Consider the following 21,333-nt stretch of genomic DNA (forward strand, 5'->3'; position numbering starts at 1 on the left):
ACCATTTTCACTTCTGTCTAATTAGACCTCTCTGAAGGACCGCGTGGGCGTCTTCAAACTCTTAATTGACATCTTCTTGCTGCACCTGTTAGAACAGGACGACCACACTCGACTACACCTTCATCACTCTACGTGGTGATTGGTGTCATCATGTAGTTCCCATCATACCACCCACCCTGCACCTGAGCAGAGGTCTAATCAGGCAAAATTAGTGAAAGCACCTGCATGCAGATCCTGTGAAGTGCTAAAAATATCCGTGAGCGAGTGAGAGCCTGTAAGACGATAAAACATTCATCTTGTATTTCGGTAATAAATCTAATTCAAAAGTTTGTATTATTTTATTAAAATCTGTTAGCTAAGCAGAAGAAGAACTTCTGCACTTTAGCAGCTGTTAACTATCTAGCTGATAATAAACAGTTTGCTAGCTAGCTAACAGCTAATGGAACATGCAGGTTTTCCACCACCCTCCCTGATCCCTGATGGTGAGGAGCGCCCCCCATGTCCACGATGTCTGAACTCTTTTAACTAGAGGTAGAAGTTCAGGTGCTGGGCTGGGTGCCAGGTGTGAGGTTGTTTGGGATTTATACAGATAGATCACAATTTTTTGTTATTTTGGCTTTGTCCTTCGGCACATTGGATTTAAAATTAAACAATGATTAGAAGAAGAAGAGTAAATCTCAGACGTTTGGCTTTAGTATGAGAGCATTTATTATTCTGTCGACAAGTTCAAAGAATCTGCAGCGCAGCACTAAATGTGATCATTTTATTTAGGTTTATAAGAGCTCGTCCAATAAGTTGTGGTCCTCCAAACTTAGCAGTCTGTCAAATGGCTGTAATTGCTGCATGTTCACTTGATGCATCTGAAAATAGGCACGAGTTTAAGATGACGGTTTGCGCTCACAGACCAGAGTCATGATTTAATTTTCTCAAGCGCTCACGGTCACATGTTCAGATCTCCTTTTCGTCCCACTGTTGCAGTGGAAGTGGGCTATTCTGAACACTTTCCACCACCTTTCTCTGCCTGTAGAAGGTCAAATGAGTTTCTGCTCTTCCAGGGAAAAACTACCCTCGTCCTACATGTTTTTTTTCAGTTGTCCACATACTTTTGGCCATGTAGTCTAACAATCAATGTTCTTATAACTTGGAAATGACATTTGATATTCAAACAACCGAAGAAGTGGCAGACAACTTAACTTAAGTTAAGTTATCCTTATTTGCAGCTGCTCCCACTCAAGACATCTGAGTCGTGACTGGCAGTGATTTGCCCCAATTTCCTCTCAAGGTTTCACCGTTTTATTCAATCAGCTGATCAAGTGGTAACCTTTATGTCACGAGGCTTCAAATGCTGATATTGTTATTTATGGTTTAGGGCACATTTCCATTCAGGTATCAAAATATAGATGTGAGTTTTACAAATGAACACAAGTTTAATACTTTGCGGGTGATGTTAAGAACTTTGAACACATCTCAGACTCATCAGTCACCAGCAAACCTCTTTGATCACACATACAGACATGAGGCTGAGGTAATGAGATATTGTTCAATCAGGAGCTTTTGTCTAATAGCTTAAATTAAACTGGTGGGAGTTTTCCTGTTGGTGATGTCAGCGTGATCTACAAGCTTGAGGAAATAATTGCCTTGAATCAAAGAACAGCCACCCTGTCAGTTTATACTGAGTGGGATTATTTAAGGTGATTGTTCATCTTGTCGAGACCCAAAAGCCTGTAAAGGAACATATACTTTGCATAATATGCATAATATACATATGCAAAGTTCCTGTGTTCATTATTTACCAGTGTGGAGAAGCTGGCCCCGAAATCTGGTCTTACTGTTTGTTTTGTTGGAGGCTAACATGCATCAGATCCATGCTCAAATTTTTATTTTAGAAGCGGTCGCTGTGGTGATATTCATGGTAGAAGTGCAGCTCGCTGGAAGCTAAAAACATTGGCGGAGCTGAGGGGAAACATGGTGAGCGGCGCCTGCTTCGGCCTGCACAAACTGACCAATCAGAGCATTTGGGAGGAGGGTCTTAAGGAGGACTGGAGCTAAAACGGGGGTGTATCAGACAGAGAGAAGAGATGGCGCTGAAGCAAACATTAATGTTAAAGTGTGATAAAAATCTGAAAATGAGCATAACATGGGCTCCTTAAAAAATCTGTACAAATGTCCCAAAACTTTATGAAAACTAGACTCGTTCGTTATCGAGTGAGTCCCACAAGAATATTGAGCTCCTGCCAAATATTGCAGCCACTTCACCTTTTGTACGGATGTCAAATACAATTTGAAGTTCTTTGAAAACTGCAGGCTGTGGGGTTCATTACCGCCTTCATGCACAATATTATATAATTGCTCATAATGTCAGCCTTCCCTCTGGCATTTGAGTTTTTTTGAACCAGACTCTGAATGCTTACCTTGTCCTTCACATTATGCTCCTCTGTATCTGTGTGGCGCTCTGTTGGGAGAAAGAGAGTCAGTGTTTTTCATGCGTCTGCGCGCTCGTCAGAGGAAAATATACTTTGAAGTCAAATTAATCAAACTGCACTGAAGTAAAAATGGGAACAAAGGGGTGAAAGACTTTCAAAGACTTCCTGAAACGGCGAATTCTTCCCTTAATATTTCACAGAATTTGCTGCTGCGGCAATTTGGTTTTTAGATAAACTGAACTTAAGCTTCACTAAACGCTGACGAACATGTGCATTAATAACATGTTTGCAGGCTCCTGAGCAATCCAAGCGTACACGATTAGTTATTTTCAGCCATATTTAAGCTCTCTGTCGAGCACTTTTACCTGATTTAGCTGCAGTGGTCTCAGTGCAGACCATTAAAAGCGGCTGTGTTTATACGGAGATAAACAGGAAGCCTATTTATTTCCATATTGATTTTTATGCTGCGCTCTTTGTGGTGGGGTGTTTGAGAGCTCCTCTTTTTGTTTAATCCCACCTACACAACTACACATGTATCATACACTTGCTTTCCAGCTCCTGCTCAATACTTTAATTGTGTAAAAACACAAAATGAATCACGGCAAAATTACCTTTAAGTGCTGCCGGCCCTGCAGGAGTGCTCTCCTGTGGTTTCAGAATCGGAGCTTTCTCCTCCTCTTCCTCTTCCTCATCCCTGGCAGCCTCCTCTCCTTCTTCCTCCCTATCCCTCAGCTCTTCTCCCAGGTCTCTTGGTCCAGGTCTTACTCTGGTCAGGTCCCTGCTCAGGCCCTGGTCCTGGTCGACCACCTGCAGAGCATCAGCGATCAGACGGGACAGTTGGTCCAAGTCCTGCGGCGTCAGGTCATCGACGTCCACGTGTTGCCTGCCAACATTCTTCAAAACTTTCTCGATGAACCTCTCTGGAGGAGAGGAGAGAGAACAGTGAGTCAGACAGAGAGCATCCTCGCCGGAAAAGTAAAAACTGCACTGGCTGTTTGTAAAACGCTTCAAACGACCTTTGTTTACTTGAGATTGAAAGTTTCTTCTTCACCTTGGAAACAATAGCTGACAACTTCACCGCAGCTCCATTTATTTGCTCTCGTGGAGCTTTAAATCTCAACATGGATGAGAGGTCCGCTGGTAACACATCACGCCATCACTCCTTTCAGACGCCACATTAGCCAGGTAGCATGCTGCTAATAGTTTGGTGGGTGCACACACTGAGCTACATTTAACATCTTATCTTTGTTTCCCCATAAAGTTCACAGAAACACACACAAAATCATTGTTATTACTGTTTTTATTATTTAAAGATTGAGTTTGTGTCTAATTATGTGCTTTTCTTACCACAGTGCTTCCTGGTTCTGGGCAGTGATAAAGGACCTGAGCTGTCTTTTATAGCGCCTGAGTACAAAGTAGGGAGCATGCTCAGTCCATCTTACTGCAGCATACTAATTGATGGGAGTGTTAAGTGGGGCATTATGTGAAGGCTTTGACTCCTTTAATGTGTGGTAAATAAATGGAAACAGATTTGAAATGGTTTCTGATGTAATTGATTCCAATTAAAGATGGTGTGGTCCAGTGGGAGGGGCCTGGCCTTTAAATGGAGGGGATCTCCACTGCCTGGTCATTCAGAGCAGGGCTGTGGTGCTGTGTAGACCTAATGGTGTTTCTGTCCAGTCTTAATAAGTATTTTTTCTGCTGCATTTTCATGGACTGTCTTAGAAGGTCATTAAAACACTTCATTTCCATCAGACGGACTCTATCTTGCTACCTTTTATAGATTTTGGAGGTTAAATTACACCTTTTTCCAGTCAGCTTTTTGCCTGACTACCCTCATTCTAGGTCAGGATGTGAAAGAAGCATCTATAATTCATATTTTTAGAGTAAGTAAGTCTCAAATGACAAAGCGAAAACAACACAACGGCATGAAAGGGGTCGCTTGTTGTTTAGCATTTAGCAGGTAAAGAGCCGGATATCTCCTTGAGGAGTCGGTAGAGACCAAAAACAGAGCTAAAAGAGAGCGGACATTGGACTCTAACGTGGCTCCAAATGAACGATGATGTTAGACCTGTCTGCCTGATGTGGAAATAAGCATCTGTTTGCTAACAAGCTAGCTTCAAGGTGATGTGTCCACAACTTGCTGCTGAGGACGATTGTGTGACATGATTGAAAGCCACAGAGCAGCCACTAAACGGTTTGTTTCCCCAGTGATGATATGTCCCTTTTTTTCTGTATTTTGGTTAATTAATTTCGGTATAATGACTTCAGGACATCAGAGCAACGCAGCGTCTGTCACCACATGAAAAAGCTTCCTCCTCTATTATACAACAGAGCAGTGATCCAGCTGTCAATCAGCTGTGCGGCAACCTTTAAAGCTAAATAAACCTCCATTTCATGTGTCCAGCTGTTTCTCCCCCAGTTAGATTTTCTGACAACGACACACTCGAGCTTAAAAAATGACCACGGAGTGTTTGTATGTGATGTCCTGCCGTATCAGGATAAACACTCATGATTTTCTGATTTCAAACTCCTCAGAACACACACCATCCACAGACGTCAGGGGGTCCTTGGCTGAAGCCCCTTGAGTTCTTCCCATCTTAAAAGGCCTGGATTTTGAGCTCTCCTTTTTGAGGCCAGAGCTTTCTATTCCATTGCTGTAGAAGGGCCTCAGCCGGGACGAGGGGTCCTCCTGCTCCTCGGGGCTCAACCCCCCGCGGTGCAGGGACAGATGCCTGGAAAGATACTGCCTCAGGGCTGCCAGGAGAAGGTCGCCCTCAGCCTGCGTGGCGAGGAGCTGGTCGGCCGGGGGTCTCTGCTTCTGCAGAGGTGAGAAAGATGACAGAGAGGAAAAGCTGGAGGGAGACGACCTCAGAGCTGACGTCTGGGCCTTGGAGCGATAGAAGTCTGCAGGGCCGCCTGACTGGAAACGGTCACTCTGAAAGAACCAAGGAAAGCACATAAAATCAGAGTTCCTTTAAAAACCCAAACAGCAAACTGTGCCGTGGTGTGATTATTAGGTCCTGATTCAGACGCAGATCTGACGTCTTCTAATGAGAGAGGACAACAAAAGATGCTCAGTCAAGTTTACTCTGGATGTGGACAAAAAAAAGGAAGAAAAGACAAAAACACACAGAAATGGAAAGAAAAACAAAATTATTATCCAATAAAATCACATTACGGTTTTAATTCATTTGTGATTTTTGTGTTATATTCACGTGTGCGTGCATATTAATTACATGCAGCAGGGTGGTTTTCTGTTTTTTGCTTCAAACTATTGATTTTTTAAACAAAATATTCTTTAAATGGATTATTTTAATGGCAATCTGGCCAAGGCAGCAAAACAAGGTAAAAGGCCGGCAGCTGTGGCTCAGGTGTTGGCTCCTCTTGTCCTTGAGAAACACATTGAACTAACTTGAACTTGCTCCGTTTGTACAGCAACAACAAGAACATTCAAAAGCACAACGTAAAAACCGAATGACGATAATTAAATGATATTAATTCTGCGTCGCTGGGGGTTTTACGTGCAGACTGGTGAGGCACTCTGTCGCTCGCCATTCCCCATCTTGCTCTCTACTGTCTAAAAAAGGCATAAAATGGTAAAAGAAGAAGAAGAAGCAGGTGTTTCCGTCCCCTCTGCTCTTTGTCCATCTAAAACTGAGATATTTCAGTGCATGTTAATGAACATGCTGCTGAGGTAAAATGCTCAGTCATCCTGCTGGAGAAGCTTCTGTTTACTCTGCTGTGCAGTCAGGCCTAACCGCTGCGCGATGCGTCACACTGGCAGCCAGAATATGTGAGCCCAGCAAAATAAAGACGTGCAAGCCTTCTCAACTTCATATATCGAAATATTTGGTATTTTTTAAAGCCGTTTGCTTCTTGAAAACAGATACATAAAACTAAAAGCACGAATTGAAAAGAAAGAATCAGACCACGTGCTAACTCCCTGTTCAGTGACAGCGCTTTGATGCAGGAGCCCGTTCTGCTTTAACATTCAAGACACTCATCCGACAAGATGATTATCGACGTGAAAATAAAGGCCATTTTTGAAAAACAACTTATTAATCCATTTATGCAGTCGTATTAACAGATCCATCAGCTACAACAAAAGCAGAGAGCCACTGCCGGCTCCATTAACGCCCACCTAGGAGCACAGCAACGGAACAAGGCTGGCTAACGGAGAAATTATCATAACAATGCCAACATGAACGCTTAAGTTCCTCACAGTCGTCATACTTATTTATGATTTGAGGCCCCTTCTGATATTTGTCACTGCGGCTGGCTTTATTCATCTATGTCACACAGTCGGTTTATTCTGCTCATGCCCTCCAGGACCCCTTCGGTCCTCCTGCTCCCTTTCATTTCCACCCAACACGTGAACCTGGACAGAAAAGGCCACGAGCCTCCGAGCGACGCCTGCGGGCTCCACGCCATCGTGCCCCGTGAGCCTCCGCTACAATCCCCCAGCAGGCGAAAGGCCTCCGCCATTCAGCCGCGCCGCGCTCCCCTCGGCCCGAGCGGCGGAGGCACCAGTCACGTGGAGAGTTATTAATTAGAGCGCTGAACTCCTGAACTCTCTGCTGGTATTATTTCACTCATAACAGTCACGCTGGGAGAAGCCATCAGTTAGGATGGAGAGGCGAGGGCGGAGCGACGACGAAGGATGACACCAGGCTCCCCGCTGAGCAGGTGTGTGTGCGGTTGCGTCTTTGTGTCAGCTTTCATGTGACTCGTTTGAGTGTGTGTGTGAGAGTGCGTGCTGCATGTGTGTGCGTTTCTTTTACAGGAGCAGGTGGCTGTGGAGGAGGGAGGGGCTACACGCAGACGCTGTGGTGAAATAAATGTCCCACCTGCCCCCCCGCCCCTCAGATGTGAAGCAGGGAGCAACAGGAGCTGACGTTAAATGAACATACTCAATCATACGTCCTTCCATTTACCTTTTTTACCCTCTGAGATCAACACAAATGTATCAGCAAACGCATTCACGCACCTGGTTTATCATCTCACACGGCACTTGTTAGCTTAGCTCAAGTAGTTTTAAGTCCTTTATTTTATATTTTTTAGACATCTAGGGTCTAGACTCAGACCTGCAGCTGCATCTTATAAGCTATTAAGATTCATTTTTGTAATCATTTTCTTTGGTACTTTTACATATAAAATGTGTATTTCTGTGTAAAAACATGATGCTTTGGATAATTTTGTGGAAAAACGTGGCGGCGTGCTGGCCAACTCAGTCCTACTCTGCATTCAACTTGAAGCACTCTTGAACAGCGTGCTGAAGAAAATGTTAAACAACTGCCAGTAAAAAATAGTAGAATTGGTAAGATCCAATTAAAGGACAAATGCATTATAAGGCTGGCTGCACTTAACAATAATATTCAAATATGTGAGTAAAGTATGAGAAAGTTTGGAAGCTCAGAAAAGCCCTGCAACACACAGACCCCCGGAGACCCAGAGGAGGCTAATGGAGCATGCAGCTGAGCCTCACCTTGCCCAGGTTGCTGGAGGCAGACGATGTCTTGGGAAGGAGGCCGACACGTTGGAGGTATGTCTGCAGATTTCTGCTGAGCTCCACCTCAACCGGCTTCACCCGCTGGTCTACTGGGTCCATCGCTTCAGCTGCCGGCCTGTGGGGGACAAAGAGAGGGAGGAGGATGGAGAGAGGAAGGAAAGTGCACAGCGCTGTATCACTGTACGCGTCAGGAATTCAAAAAAGTTGCACAAAAAATATGCTTTTTTTGTTACTTGATTAGACGCTAATGCAGAAAAAAGGCTTTTGTACAAAAGACGAGTTGCATTATTTGAAGGTCCAGATGGGATTAAACACTATAAGCTCCTTCTTAATGAATGATAAACTAACAAAAACACAAAAAATAACAAACCCAAAATATAAAAAAACACCAAAGAAAACCCCTTATTAAAGCAAAAACCTGGTTGGAGCAACATTAGGACACTGAGGCCTTCACTGGATCTAACGCACAGTACAGTGTTATGTTATCTGAAACGCTCCACTTTCCACAGATCACTGCAGTACACTGAGCTCCTGAAGAGGGTAAAGATCTGACCTGCTGTCTGTGCTGTAGACAGATGCATCCTGCTGCGGTCTATAGGGAATCCTCCTCAGCTTGGATAACTCCTTGGACAGAACCTGTTGAGCGGTGTCATCTTCCCAGGTCAAACCTACAGACAGAAACACAGAAAACCTTCAGAACCACATCAGAACACGGAGGAACTATTACTTCTTCTCAGAGGCAGGCCGTCACCTGAAACGGTGAAGTCTAGAAAGAAGCTGCTGAGCATGCAGCAGTTTCCTAAACTCATTAGGTCACTCGTTAGCGGAGGAGACACGGCAACAGCAGGGTGTCCTCGGAGACTCTGCTCAGTGACTGAGCAGAACTATTTCTCCTCTGCTCCTCCGGCTACACTTCAGTAGTACGAGCCTGATGAGCTTACTGGGAATTCATTGCACAAGCGCTTACCTGAACCCATTAACCAGTACAGTTCACAATGAGCACTCTTAGATATTTAAATCACAGATATGACAGAAGGTGGAGCAAGGAGGTCAAGGGTAAAAGGCCCACCGTGCCACCATGCCATGCTCTAAATGATGCTGGCATGTTGATGTTTAGCAGGTATGTTCTTTACCATGTCCGCTATGTTAGGTACACAAATGTCAAATGCATGCATCTATTTTCTCATCTATCTATCTGGAATGCATTCAGTCACTTATTTGATATGAAAACAGTCTCAATAGTTGATGAATGCTCCACTTTGTGCCACCTGATAATTCATATGTAACATTCCACTGGTGGAGTCTGTGCATCACTTATCATTTATTACAGGACTGATTCTGTATCAGTGACGAAGCACAAACTATTTGCCTTCTCTGCTGAAATAACGACAGGAGTAACTTTCGTGTTACGGAGCCGTCACACTGTCTCAGCCACACATCCTGTGCAGTTGCTGGACTTGGCAGGCGAAGGTTATCAGCACCGGTGACAAAAGAAAAAAGCCTCTTCTGCATTTCAGCGAGTGTACAAAAGGACAAGTTTGATGAGCTGCTCGGGCATCCACGTCTGTTTCTTATGCTTAACATGCATCCAAACACAGCTTTTTGGCAAACGAACAGAGGAGCAGGCGCCAGCGCCAGATGGGGTAGCGGAACGAAATGTTACCGGAAATATGGCCGCGCCGCACAAAGCACAACGTGAACCGAGACATTTGGCAGATGAACGATGACGCTCCTGAAAGATTGGAGTAATACAGACTGCAGCTCCAGATGTGATGCCACGAGATGTGGGTCCAACACAGAGGACGCACACTAAAAACGAGAACGTGAGCATCACTGCTGTCAGCTGGAAACGCTGCTTCTCAAGATACTCCACAGTCTGAGATGAGGAGAGGAAAGAAAAGTGAGAAAATGAGCTCCATCGATAGGAACTCATTTGTTATACTACAAAACACATAACATAAACTGCTGTATAGAGAGAGTGTTTGCCGATTAGCACCACGACAGCAGAAAATGGTGGTCAGTTAAAATAATTCATGGAGAAATTAGAAAGGTTGAAGTGAAAACGCAGATGTCAAAGTCATATTGAGCTGTGGAGGGAATATGCAAATGTCAAAGAGCTGCAGTCGGACCAGAAGCTTTAAAACCAATTTAAAAGTAAAATAAGCTCCATAGTCAGGCGGCCCGTCCTGAATGCTTAGCGATACGTGAACGTCTTCATTTTTGTAACATGTGTATGTGTTTGCACAATGGTTTGTGGAGGATTTAGAGTCAAACCATGACGACAGAACGGAACACTCGACTTAATTGTCCACCAAAGGAGAGAGAAGTCTCTTAAGGTGTGTTCAGACTGAATGCAAAGTGAATTTTAGCGCCGACTTGCATATAAATGTAAAGGCATGAGAGGAGCTGCGTGAACTGAAGCAAAAACACATTTGCATGAGGTGAAAGTGCTTCATTTTGAGGAAGAGCTGGAGTTCCTGGTGACTTCTGAGGTCCCTCACGCAGACGTCCACGAGCAAACGTCCACTATGAGCTCTGTTTTTGGTCTCCACCAACTCCTGAGGCGAATATCTGGCTCTTTAGCTGCTAACTGCTCCGCTCTCTAATCGGTAACTGTGTCTGTCAGCTGTTTGATGCTGGGCAGGTGATGTATAAGAGCCTTTCCTCTGAAAACTGTCGGCCGGACAGCTGGTTCAAATCCGCCTGCAGACCTCTGTCCTGTCATCTCTATCTGGTTCAAGTCTTTTCTCGCCTAACCCTCGTCTCGTCAACCTCCGGTGCAAGTCAACGTCAACCTTCTTTAGCGTTGGGGTCTGATAGCTTTTCATGAACGATCCACTGTCACTGCAAACTCTCATTATACTGCCGACGGTCCACCAACAATAGCACATTTTCCAACAGCCGAATCTCCACGTCTGCCTTGATGAGCAGTGAGTCTAATTAAATCAGCTCTACTCGCTTCAGAACATTTCAGCGCCCGGACACCTTCTTTAGACCCCTGCAAAATGAATGCTCCCAACTGCCACGAATCAGGCGCGAGCCTCTCTTTAACAGCTGCATAGCGTGTCAGGCCAGCTTTCGCCATCAAAGAGCCATAAAACTGAGCCTTTAATGGCAGCCATGGTGGCTGAGAAAACGGGCGTTAGCGGCGGGTGAACAGACGGCATCTGACACGACAGGTTAACAAACGTTGGAGCCCCTGCCAGGATATTCAGAGCGACTCTACGCTTCCCACAGACTGAACCCACCACAGCAGCGTGAGCAGGAGGCTGCCGGCCAGTCGAGGTAGAAGGCGAAGGAAGGCGCTTTGGGTGAGATGCTTCTACATCTGAATAGCTGATGAAACGAGACTGAGGGAAAGACCGACGGCAAATGAGCTTCAGTTCCTCAATGTCCAAAAAAAGGGAGCAGACAACAATGAGGAGGTCAGAGGTCACAGCCTTCACACCTTGACAAAGAACAGGAAAAGTCTTTTGGAGAAGCTCCAGCTCACTTTGCATTTTCTTTTTCAGATACATTAGTTTTCTGTTCCACCTTTTCCACATTTCGACTAAATTATGCAACCACCAAAGGCCATATTCAGAGTCACAGTAATTATAGCCGCGGGCAAAAACATAAGAGGTGCAGATTTCACCAGTTTAGTGCTTGATTTATCAATTTATGCAAATTTAATTTCCAAATCCCGAAGCGTAACCACACTCGCTGCTGCTAGCGAGACAGACGGAGGTTTCTAGCAAGTAAAACGTTCTGGCAAGTTTTCTCCAAGAAGTCCTGACGCCCGAACAGAAAAGAAGTGTTTCTGAGTTTGCTTAACTTCGTTCAACATCCAACCTTTGAGCACAGGCGGGTTACACTCTTCCTCACTGCTCAGCTCCATTCGGTGACAAAGACCATAACAAGCCTCCATAAAAAGCCGGGAAACGAACCCATTTCTGAAACTTCACTACAGTTTAACGAAATTCATGGGAACTATTTTCTTCAACAAACAATGTCTGTGCATTAGAAACCAGCTGCATGCTGCTTCTGTTAAGAGCCAGTTCTGTTAAGTTTTTCAAATGTTTTTAGCAACGCAAACAAGTTTCAAACATTTCCACCTGTATCGTATTGAGGTGGAGGCAGAAGTCTAAGTGGTGGTTATCTCAAACCTGGACAAACAGCCAAAACTATCTGCACGGCTTTTAGTGAACTCGCACTTAGAAAGTTGTAGTAAATCAATCATTGTTGCAGAGGAGCCAAACAGACAGTAGATAATAACAAAATACAACAGATTGCCGCTTTAAAGTCCCTCAAAGGTGGAACAGGGAGGTCAAGTAGGGTTTCTGTGCTGTGTGGGAACTGAAGAGGAGCATCGTCGCTGTGGGCTAATAGCAGCTCTGACCTTGGCTTTTTAAATGGCTTCACATCTGCGGGGCCTTTACTTTGCTGCGAGAGTGGGAGGAGGGTCCGCCGTGTTTGTTAGTATGTGCGTTTGTGTGGGCGGACGGAGGAGGGCAAACACAAACGCAGCAGCAGCAGCTGTCTGAAAAATGGAAGCCATTAGAGAGACAGCCGACAGATATGTTAAAGGGTTTGTGCAGTTTATTACGACTTCTGATTTGTCTGATTTTTCTTTGGCCATCGCTCGGATTCATAATAATGGAACTGTGCGCTAAGATTACTGCTAAGATCTGGGAAAATAGACATCTCTGACACTTATCTGGACGAGAAAACAAGCCCAGACTGTGAGATTACAGCCCAAACTGCCAACTTTTTGGGCTGAAACAGTTAGCTGACTAAGCTGTCAGTTGCTCAGCGGCAAATTCATTTGCAACTATTTTGATAATCAATAAATGATGTTATCTATAAAACATACATATCAAACATTTGCTGTGATGATATGCTTCCTTTCTCTTTTTATGTCTGTCTTTTGGTTTGGGACAAATAACTATAACTAACTAGAAATTGATAACACAAACAAACACCAAGCTGTGACGGAGCAGAGCCTCCAGGTGGAGGTGGATCCTGAGACGAGAGGCGTCCCTGCAGGCAGTGGATGTCATGTGAGAGGAGCAGTGGACTTCGCTGCCTGAACAAGCAAAATGGCTTCACTTAGACTTGACTTAGCCTTTACTGTCCCAGAGGGGCATTCGTTTCCACAGTCAGATCAATACAGAGACACACACGTACGAACACAGCCGCATACAGATAAAGACAACACACACCGTGAAGCCTCCATAAACGCATTCATACATCCCAGCTCACGACAGCGTCTGCGAGGCAGTTTGTTCAGTGCAGCAGTGGCGGAGGGGACGAAGCTCTCATCCGTTTTCAGGCCCTGTTATCTCCACCCAGATGGAGCTAATGTGAAGTGTTGATCGGTGTCATTCGCTCTCATGAGTGCTGCGGTCCGTGTCTGAGAGTTCGGCTGCGGGACGGCTTTAGAGCAGGATGTGTGGTGGTGTAAGTTTGTTTTTGTTGGAGAAGGTGAAGACGCAGGGACAACCAGACAACAGCCTGGGCTCAATAATGTGTGCACGCACTGTCCTGTGTAATAAGAGACGATTACTGATGTTTCATATGCACCCACTCTCAGTGTTACTACTGCAAGTACAACGTATAGTGTTACAGTACAGTACTTAAAGGAATAGTTCAACCTTTTGGGAAATACACTTTTTTTTGCTTTCTTGCAACGAGTTAGATGAGAACATCAACACATCTCTCATATATGTCTGTCCCTATGAAGCTGCAGCCATGAGATGGTTAGCTTAGCTTAGCACAAAGACTGGAAACAGGGGGAAACATGTGTTCACATTGGTATCAATCCCCTCATCTAACTCTCAGCAAGAAAGTGAAAAAATGCATTTCCCAAAATGTCAAACTATTGTTTTAAGTGTCCACAAGCAGCCCTGTCCAAAGAAGTGCATGTGGACATGGGTGCCAGACATCAGTCCCACCTGGATGTTCACATGCTAGAAAGAAACAAACAGAGACAGAGCTGATGAGAATATCTGCTTATGTGTGTGTTTATAATAGAAAAAGATAAGGAGAGAGTGAACTGTGTTATCTTTTCAGGGGGCTGGCAGCGCCTGAAATGCAGATGCTTCAGTGTCTTTAGAGTTTTGTCCTCCCTAATGGCTTCTGCAGACAGCCGGGGCCAAACGTCTCATTTGCATAATTCATTTCACTTCAGAGCGTCTGACAAATGCCTCCAAACTCGTCGCCTCTCTGTGAAATCTGAATATTCTCCAGCTCTCCCGCAGAGTGACGATTCGGCAAATTAAACCAGAGGAGCAGGGGTTCCCCCCCCCCCCCCCCCCCCCCCAGAGGAAGGAAGGGCACCGAATCGGGCTCAAAAGAAAGACGGTGGAGAAAAAAAAATGCAATAAAGTCCTCACAGAATAAATGTTATACTTTTAGACATCATTCCCTCTTCAGTCATGACAAGCTTAACTCTGGAGAGCAACAGGCGTGTTTTTCTCCCATGTTGTCGAGGTCCTGTCGACCAAAGAAAGCTGCATGATGAAAGTGGGTGAAAGGCTCAGACTGTTCACAGATCTCTGCTTCCCTCTGGTGGTGCAGTACAAGAACAGCAGCTCATTACACCAGAAGAAGCAGCAACTGATCACGGTTCAACAGTCACACGCAGGTTAGAAAAATCTAAACGAAGATAAAATTCAAACAGTTTTTCACCTTCATTCAAATCTGGATGTACCACTGATCCAATTAATCTCTTCAAACCTGTGACCATTTGGCACAAACTCATGCATAACAGCCAGACGTCGTCCAAATGCACAGAACTTTATGTTAGAATAGCACAGAATAGACTGATACAGCATGTAGTAAAAGAACCATCCAATTGCTAAAGGGGCTTATTCTTCTTACCCTTTTTTGATTTCTCACTAACGAGCTGCATGACTGATTTTGTGTATTGGTTTCACAATTAATTGTAGTTCAGAGCTTAACCTGGCAACCAATAAGAATGGAAAATTCTCAGCGGCCATGACATGAAAACAAACATCTAACTCAGTGCGTAGAAGGTCTGATTGATCTTCACTGTCCAGTAAAATACCAGCTGCCTGTTTTCTGTCCCTCTTGTCAGAATGAGCCTCTGTGGAGGATATTTAAAATCCCATTAAATCCTGTGAGTGTGTGTGTGTGTGTGTGTGTGTGTGTGTGTGTGTGTGTGTGTGTGTGTGTGTGTGTGTGTGTGTGTGTGTGCATGTACCTCTGTTGGAGAGCTTCTCCAGCAGCGTCCTGAAGCGCTGCACTACAGACGGGGAGACATCGTAGGTGTAAACCTCCTTCACCGGAACAGAGTGACACCTCCCAAACATTCCATCTGTGGACACACAAACACACTTTCATATTTAGCGTTTACGTCACAGAGAGGGGGCGCCTTGAAAAGGATAAATATGATCAATCGTTCACGTTCGGCTTTTCCCGGCTGACTTCACTTTAATGTTCATAGAAGCAGGAATCAGGAACAGCTCAGCTCTCGAGCTGATGATGCATTTAAAGTCATGATGTTACACAGACAAATGTCTGAGCAGCTGTGATGAACAGCAGCAGTAAAACAGTGGTTTATATTCAACATGTGTATCTCTGCCTTTCCAGATTTCATGGGGGGGATTATGCGCCTGCTGTAGATTTTCTCAGACACAGCATGTCCATTGTAACATGGGACAAAAGCATTACAAGAGCAAGTGAAGTTTTTCATCTCCAGTTACAGTAAAAGTACTCTTAAATATCACAAAGCAGTATGCAAGGAGTGCTTCACTCCACTGCGGTGATCTTCAGTTTGAGGATCCTGAACTGTTGAAGAAGTCTGAGATTGTTTATGATGTATGCGGCCTTTGTAATTGATTTTTTAATATGTTTTTTATTGTCTATTTGCACTTTTTCTAGCGTGGGATCAATAAAGTCTTAGCTTAATGACCAAAAGTGTCAAATTAAATTGGTTTTGTTGAATTATAATTCCAAATATTATCAGTATCACCCTGGATTTACCTGATTTAATGACCGTATTTCACTGAAAAGTTCTTTAAAAAGGCTGTAACAAACATTTTTTTATCGCTTTATCACTAAACACGGAGCTCATGACAGAGAGTGTGTCCTCACTCCGTCACACTTTCCTCTAAAAAGCCACACAGTGGGCAGTGTTAATGTTAGCTGTAGGAAAGGCCAGCGGGAGGCTGTCTCCGAAAACGAAGCCGTGGGTGGAGAAAGCGTCTCGAAAGATGAGTCAAAGACCAGAAATAACCAGAGATGTTTCAAGCTGCACTCACTACTACCTGTTGTACCTCCACCACGTAAGAATGAGTGAGCCTGTGGAGCAGTGACTCTTTCCTCAGGGTCAAACATGACAGCTGACATGGACTTTCCACTGCGGTTACATGTGTTTGTATCTGCCTGCACAGCACAAGAGCAGTTATTCCTATTCAGGCAGATCGGAGTAGAAGGAATAAGAGATGCATGGATAATGTTGCTCGCCCAATCTTGCACGAAACGCCTCCTTTTCAGCAGCACTACACACTACGAAATGTTCTTACTATCTTAGTTTTTTTGCCGTTTTCTAACTTCATATTCTATGTTTTCATGTAACTGCTCTCTTGATCAGTTCTATATAAATAAAGTTCACTTGCTCACTTCCTTCAGATTTATCATCAACGATCATTCCACCACTAACACGTCCAAAATATATTTAGAACAGTTTGCTGACTTTTCATCTTAAATTTGTATAATAGAGTGAAACCTGCTGCACACTTGGGCGTACAGACCTTTTCACAACCTTTTATTCTGAAGGGAACATCCACCTAAAACATATCTACCCGCGGTCTTGGACAGCTCGATCAATACCTGGAGTTGCTTTAGTGGTAGAGGCAGCAGTTATTGATCTACAGTAGCAGTAGCATTTGATTGATGTGTAAAGCTGACAAATCAACACAAGACCCTGAAAACATGCTGCAGCACATACAAAGCAAAACCTTTCTTTGTTTTTGTCTCTCTGTCATAAATATCACCCCTGCAGATGTGGAGAGTCTGCAAACTGTGTCAGGGATAATTCAGCTTTCTCTTTACATGTCACATCAATGATTGGAATAGCAATCCAAGCAATATTAGACAAATTCGCCTCAGCCCAGCGAAAACACTGCCTGTCTTGTCTGGTATTTCTTATCTCTAGTTATCTCTAAGAAAAGACTCAGGTGTTAATTGACCAACCCTGTCTACTCAGAATTATGCAAGTGTTTCCCCACTTATGAAGTAATGATAAAAGTAATTTAAGACGTGAGGTTAAAGCAACAAAAGCTAATCTATCGATTAGCAAAGGCAAACTTAACCAAGTGCTAACAAGAAATGAGCGCATCTTCTCATTCGGTTACTATACTTCCTATCACTATCTGGTTACATAATGCAAAAGTTTGACGCATTAAAATCAGAAAGGATGCAGTAAACTCACTATTGAGGTCAGACACATGCTAGTTTTTACCATGACAAAGCTACACTGTGAACAACTAACCTGTGTTACAAAAGGTGAGCTAGTTAGCTGTTAACTGTTAGCAACTGGTGGCCAGCAGAGAATGGTGCTAACAGCTAACTGTGCTAATAGAGCCAACAGAGCTAACAGCTAACAGAACCAATAAAAAATAATAAAGCTAATAGCTAAAAGAGACAAAAAAGTCAACAGAGCTAATAACAGTGACAGACCTAACAGCTAACGGAGCTAATAAAAATAACAGACCTGTGGCAGTTTTCCCTGCCAATGGTAACACACCACACCATCATTCATTTCAGACGCCATGTTGGCCAGGTAGCATGCTACTAATAGTTTGGTGGGTGCACACACTGAGCTACATTTAACATCTTAGCAAGTTTTCTGTGCTATTTTTTTCTGCATTAAGTTCACAGAAACACACACAAAACCATTGTTATTGTTTTGAGTGAACTTTTTATTACGTAAAGATTGGAGATTCTGAGTTTGTTTGTGTCTAATTATGTGCTTTTCTTACCACAGTGCTTCCTGGTTCTGGGCAGTGATAAAGGACCTGAGCATAGGTTCAGGCTGTCTTTTATAGTGCCTGAGTACAAAGTAGGGAGCATGCTCAGTCCATCTTACTTCAGCATACTAATTGATGGGAGTGTTAAATGGGGCATTATGTGAAGGCTTTGACTCCTTTAATGTGTGGTAAACAAATGGAAATAGATTTGAAATGGTTTCTGATATGGAAGGTGATCTGTGTGGTTGAATTGATTATGTAATTGATTCCAATTAAAGATGGTGTGGTCCAGTGGGAGGGGCCTGGCCTTTAAATGGGGGGGGGGGGGGGGGGGGATCTCCCCTGCCTGGTCAGTCAGAGAAGGGCTGTGGTGCTGTGTAGACCTAAAGGTGTTTCTGGCCAGTCTTTGTAAGTATTTTTTCTGCTGCATTTTTGTTCTATTATTTGCCCCCATTTTGTCTTTGACCATCTTAGAGGGGCCATAAAACACTTAACTTTTTGCATCAAACAGACTCTGTCTTGCTACCTTTTTTTTCGATATTGGAGGTTAAATTACACCTTTTTCCAGTCAGCTTTTCCCCTGACTACCCTCCTTCTAGGTCAGAATGTGACAGCTAACGGAGCGAATAAAAATAACAGCGCTAACAGCTAACCGAGATGATAGAGCCAACAGAGCTAACTGCTAAAGGAGCAAAAATAACAAAGCTAACCGAGATGATAGAGCCAATAGAGCTAATCGCTGACAGAGCTAATAAAATAACAAAGCTAACAGAGATGATAAAGCCAACAGAGCTAACTGCTAAAGGAGCTAAAAATAACAAAGCTAACAGAGATGATAGAGCCATCCATCCATCCATTTTCTATGCCGCTTATCCCTTTCGGGGTTGCGGGGGGGCCGGAGCCTATCTTGGCTGTCAACGGGCGAGAGGTGGGGTACACCCTGGACCGGTCGCCAGCCGATCGCAGGGCAGATGATAGAGCCAATAGAGCTAATCGCTGACAGAGCTAATAAAATAACAAAGCTAACAGAGATGATGGAGCCAACAGAGCTAACTGCTAATAGAGCTAATAAAAATAAGAGAGCTAACAGCTAACAGAGATAATAGAGCCAATAGAGCTAAATACAGCAGGGCTTTCTGCTCAGAGGAACATGAAGTTAACACATGTACTGAAGTACTTCAGCTGAGTACAGTTTGGAGGTGAAAGTACTATGAATGCTCAAACTTTTAACTCATAGCTATAGCTAGATGATAAAGTGAAAAAACAACATTTTGATTTTGGGGCTGTTCACAGTCACATCAGGACGTTTCGCATCAGTGGTGGACAAAGTTAGCATGGAGTCCGACCGTGTGTGTGTGTGTACACATTTGTGTAGTTTGTACATTGATGTTTGTGCCTGAGGTTTTAGGTTTCTAGGATTCTTGTGCATGCCTCCCACTGCACATCTGCATGCCATGTATGACTGTGTGTGCATGTATGTGGGAGAGCGTGCATGTTGCATAACAGCACTTCTACATAGTAATTCAGGCCTCTTGTCTATAAATAGCCTCTGCGTCACTGTGGCCGTCTCAATCAAACTGCAAGCCCCATTTAACAGGCAGCTAAGGATGACCAGCGGCCGGTCTGCACTGCTGTAATTACTCTCCAGTGTTTCACTGAGTGCATATTCTCTTGTTTACCAATGAGACGGAAGAAAAAGATGTGCCGTGGGTGTACAAGGAAGAGTGAGATAAGTGGGGATGAAGGGAAAGAGACGTAGAGAAAAGAGGAAACAGATGGATTTTGGCAAATTAAGACTGCAAAGTAGATCTGGAGACTGAAGTTTTATGCTTGCTTTGAGCTTTTATTTTTAAGATGATGCAGCTTTGCCATGAGAAGATGAAATATGTCATTGTACAGCAATTACAAGCGGTTTTGGAGAAACTGTGGCTGTTCCTCAACAGGACTTCTTGGATTTAAAATTTGTGTTCACATTTGGTCCAATATTTTCTTTAGGAAAAGATGAAAACAGGAACCAGCTGCTGATTTCTGAACCCCTGGTTTTTAAGCTTAAATTCCTCTAATGGCTACTGGAAGGTAACAATAGAACCACTCTCAATTTCCACGGTAAGGTATGCAGCCAATCACTGATGAGGAAATGGCATTTACATGTATTTACTGTGTTTGATTGTGGATCGGCCACATGCGACCGGCACCTGATCCAAATGTGAAGGATCAGGTCGGTGCAGCCGCTTCCATAAACTCTAAAATCTCAGAGTAGAGCTACACAATGCTGTCTGATTGATGCTAAAATCACTGCATCAATAACATCAGAACTGCTGCAAAAAAGAAAAACAAGATTGTGGTGAAACTACTGCGCCACAGGCCTTCTTCCAGCTCTGATCTCATAAAACACCATTTCTGCGTCTCCCAGAAGGAACATCTTGAATTATCACTCATAATTACACTCATGCATATCTAAGGCTTTATCCCAGTTCACTACCAGAGGGCCGTAATTCAGAGCCAGACATGTCTCCTTGTGATTTATGGTCCAGATTAGAGCAGAATGAGGATTCACAGGACCATTCTCAGAAGCGCAGACTGTATTAAGATGAAGGAGATGGGCCGGCAATGCTGGCCAGATGTTGCTCTCGGTTGCATTTCAAATACGGCCTTCATTTAATGACGATAAGAAAACAAACTCTCATGAAACTATTCTTCTTACAACTCCTTCTGTGCCTAGTGTTTTCTTCTGTTTTTCACCTCAGCTCTTTCACTGATGGATCATTTTTGGCAGGTCTGGACTCACTTTCCTGAGGCACAGAAAACGTTTTGTTCCCAGTGGTGGAAGAAATACTCAGATGTTTCACTGAAGTTAAAATAGTAATAACACAGTCTAGATATGTGCTGCTACAAGTCCTGCATTCAAACATTTCACTTCAGAAAAAGTACAAACATATACTTAAAGTAAGTAAAAGTAATCATTATGCAGAATGGTCCACCTTAGAATAATATATATGTGTACTATTACTAGATTATAATTATCAATGCATTAATGAGTTCATCACATTGATGTGGCTGCTGGTAAAGGTGGAGCTAATTTACTACTTTATATATTGTTTGGTAGCTTGTAAACTCCCCCCATTGATCAAAAGTCTCATTTTAACTTAGCCTATAAAAATTAATTTGTTGTTGTTCATATTTATTATTAATCTTAATCTATATTTAACATGACAAGGTTAACTATTCATACTTTGAAGCAAAGAAGCAAACTAAAACAAGCCAACACCAGCAGCTTCCTGACAGATGTTTTTCTGTTCTTGCAGAAAAATAATTTGCACATATCTTTACAGAGTTGTGTCACAGCAGGACTGACAGTAAAGTCAACCAGTGACACCAGTGATCCATCCATCTGAAGTCACTGGACCGTCACTGTGTCAAAATG

The 21,333-nt window shown here is 43.6% G+C and overlaps 1 protein-coding gene across 2 annotated transcripts in view; it reads right to left on the reverse strand.

Annotated features, from left to right (window-relative positions):
- Positions 1-21,333, reverse strand: part of LOC139338435 (receptor-type tyrosine-protein phosphatase N2-like) — a 174,030-nt gene that overhangs the window by 132,606 nt on the left and 20,091 nt on the right. Inside the window, exons 3-8 of one of the 2 annotated variants that reach the window (XM_070973425.1) lie at positions 15,140-15,253; positions 8,489-8,603; positions 7,912-8,050; positions 4,971-5,361; positions 3,035-3,343; positions 2,412-2,452 (exon numbers count right to left, since the gene is read on the reverse strand). In XM_070973425.1, coding sequence (XP_070829526.1) covers positions 2,412-2,452; positions 3,035-3,343; positions 4,971-5,361; positions 7,912-8,050; positions 8,489-8,603; positions 15,140-15,253 — 1,109 coding nt within the window. The remainder of the gene's footprint in view (positions 1-2,411; positions 2,453-3,034; positions 3,344-4,970; positions 5,362-7,911; positions 8,051-8,488; positions 8,604-15,139; positions 15,254-21,333) is intronic. The other variant, XM_070973426.1, reaches the window with a different exon arrangement.

Source organism: Chaetodon trifascialis, chromosome 11 (assembly GCF_039877785.1).
Source record: "Chaetodon trifascialis isolate fChaTrf1 chromosome 11, fChaTrf1.hap1, whole genome shotgun sequence".
NCBI classification, from domain to species: Eukaryota; Metazoa; Chordata; class Actinopteri; order Chaetodontiformes; family Chaetodontidae; genus Chaetodon; species Chaetodon trifascialis.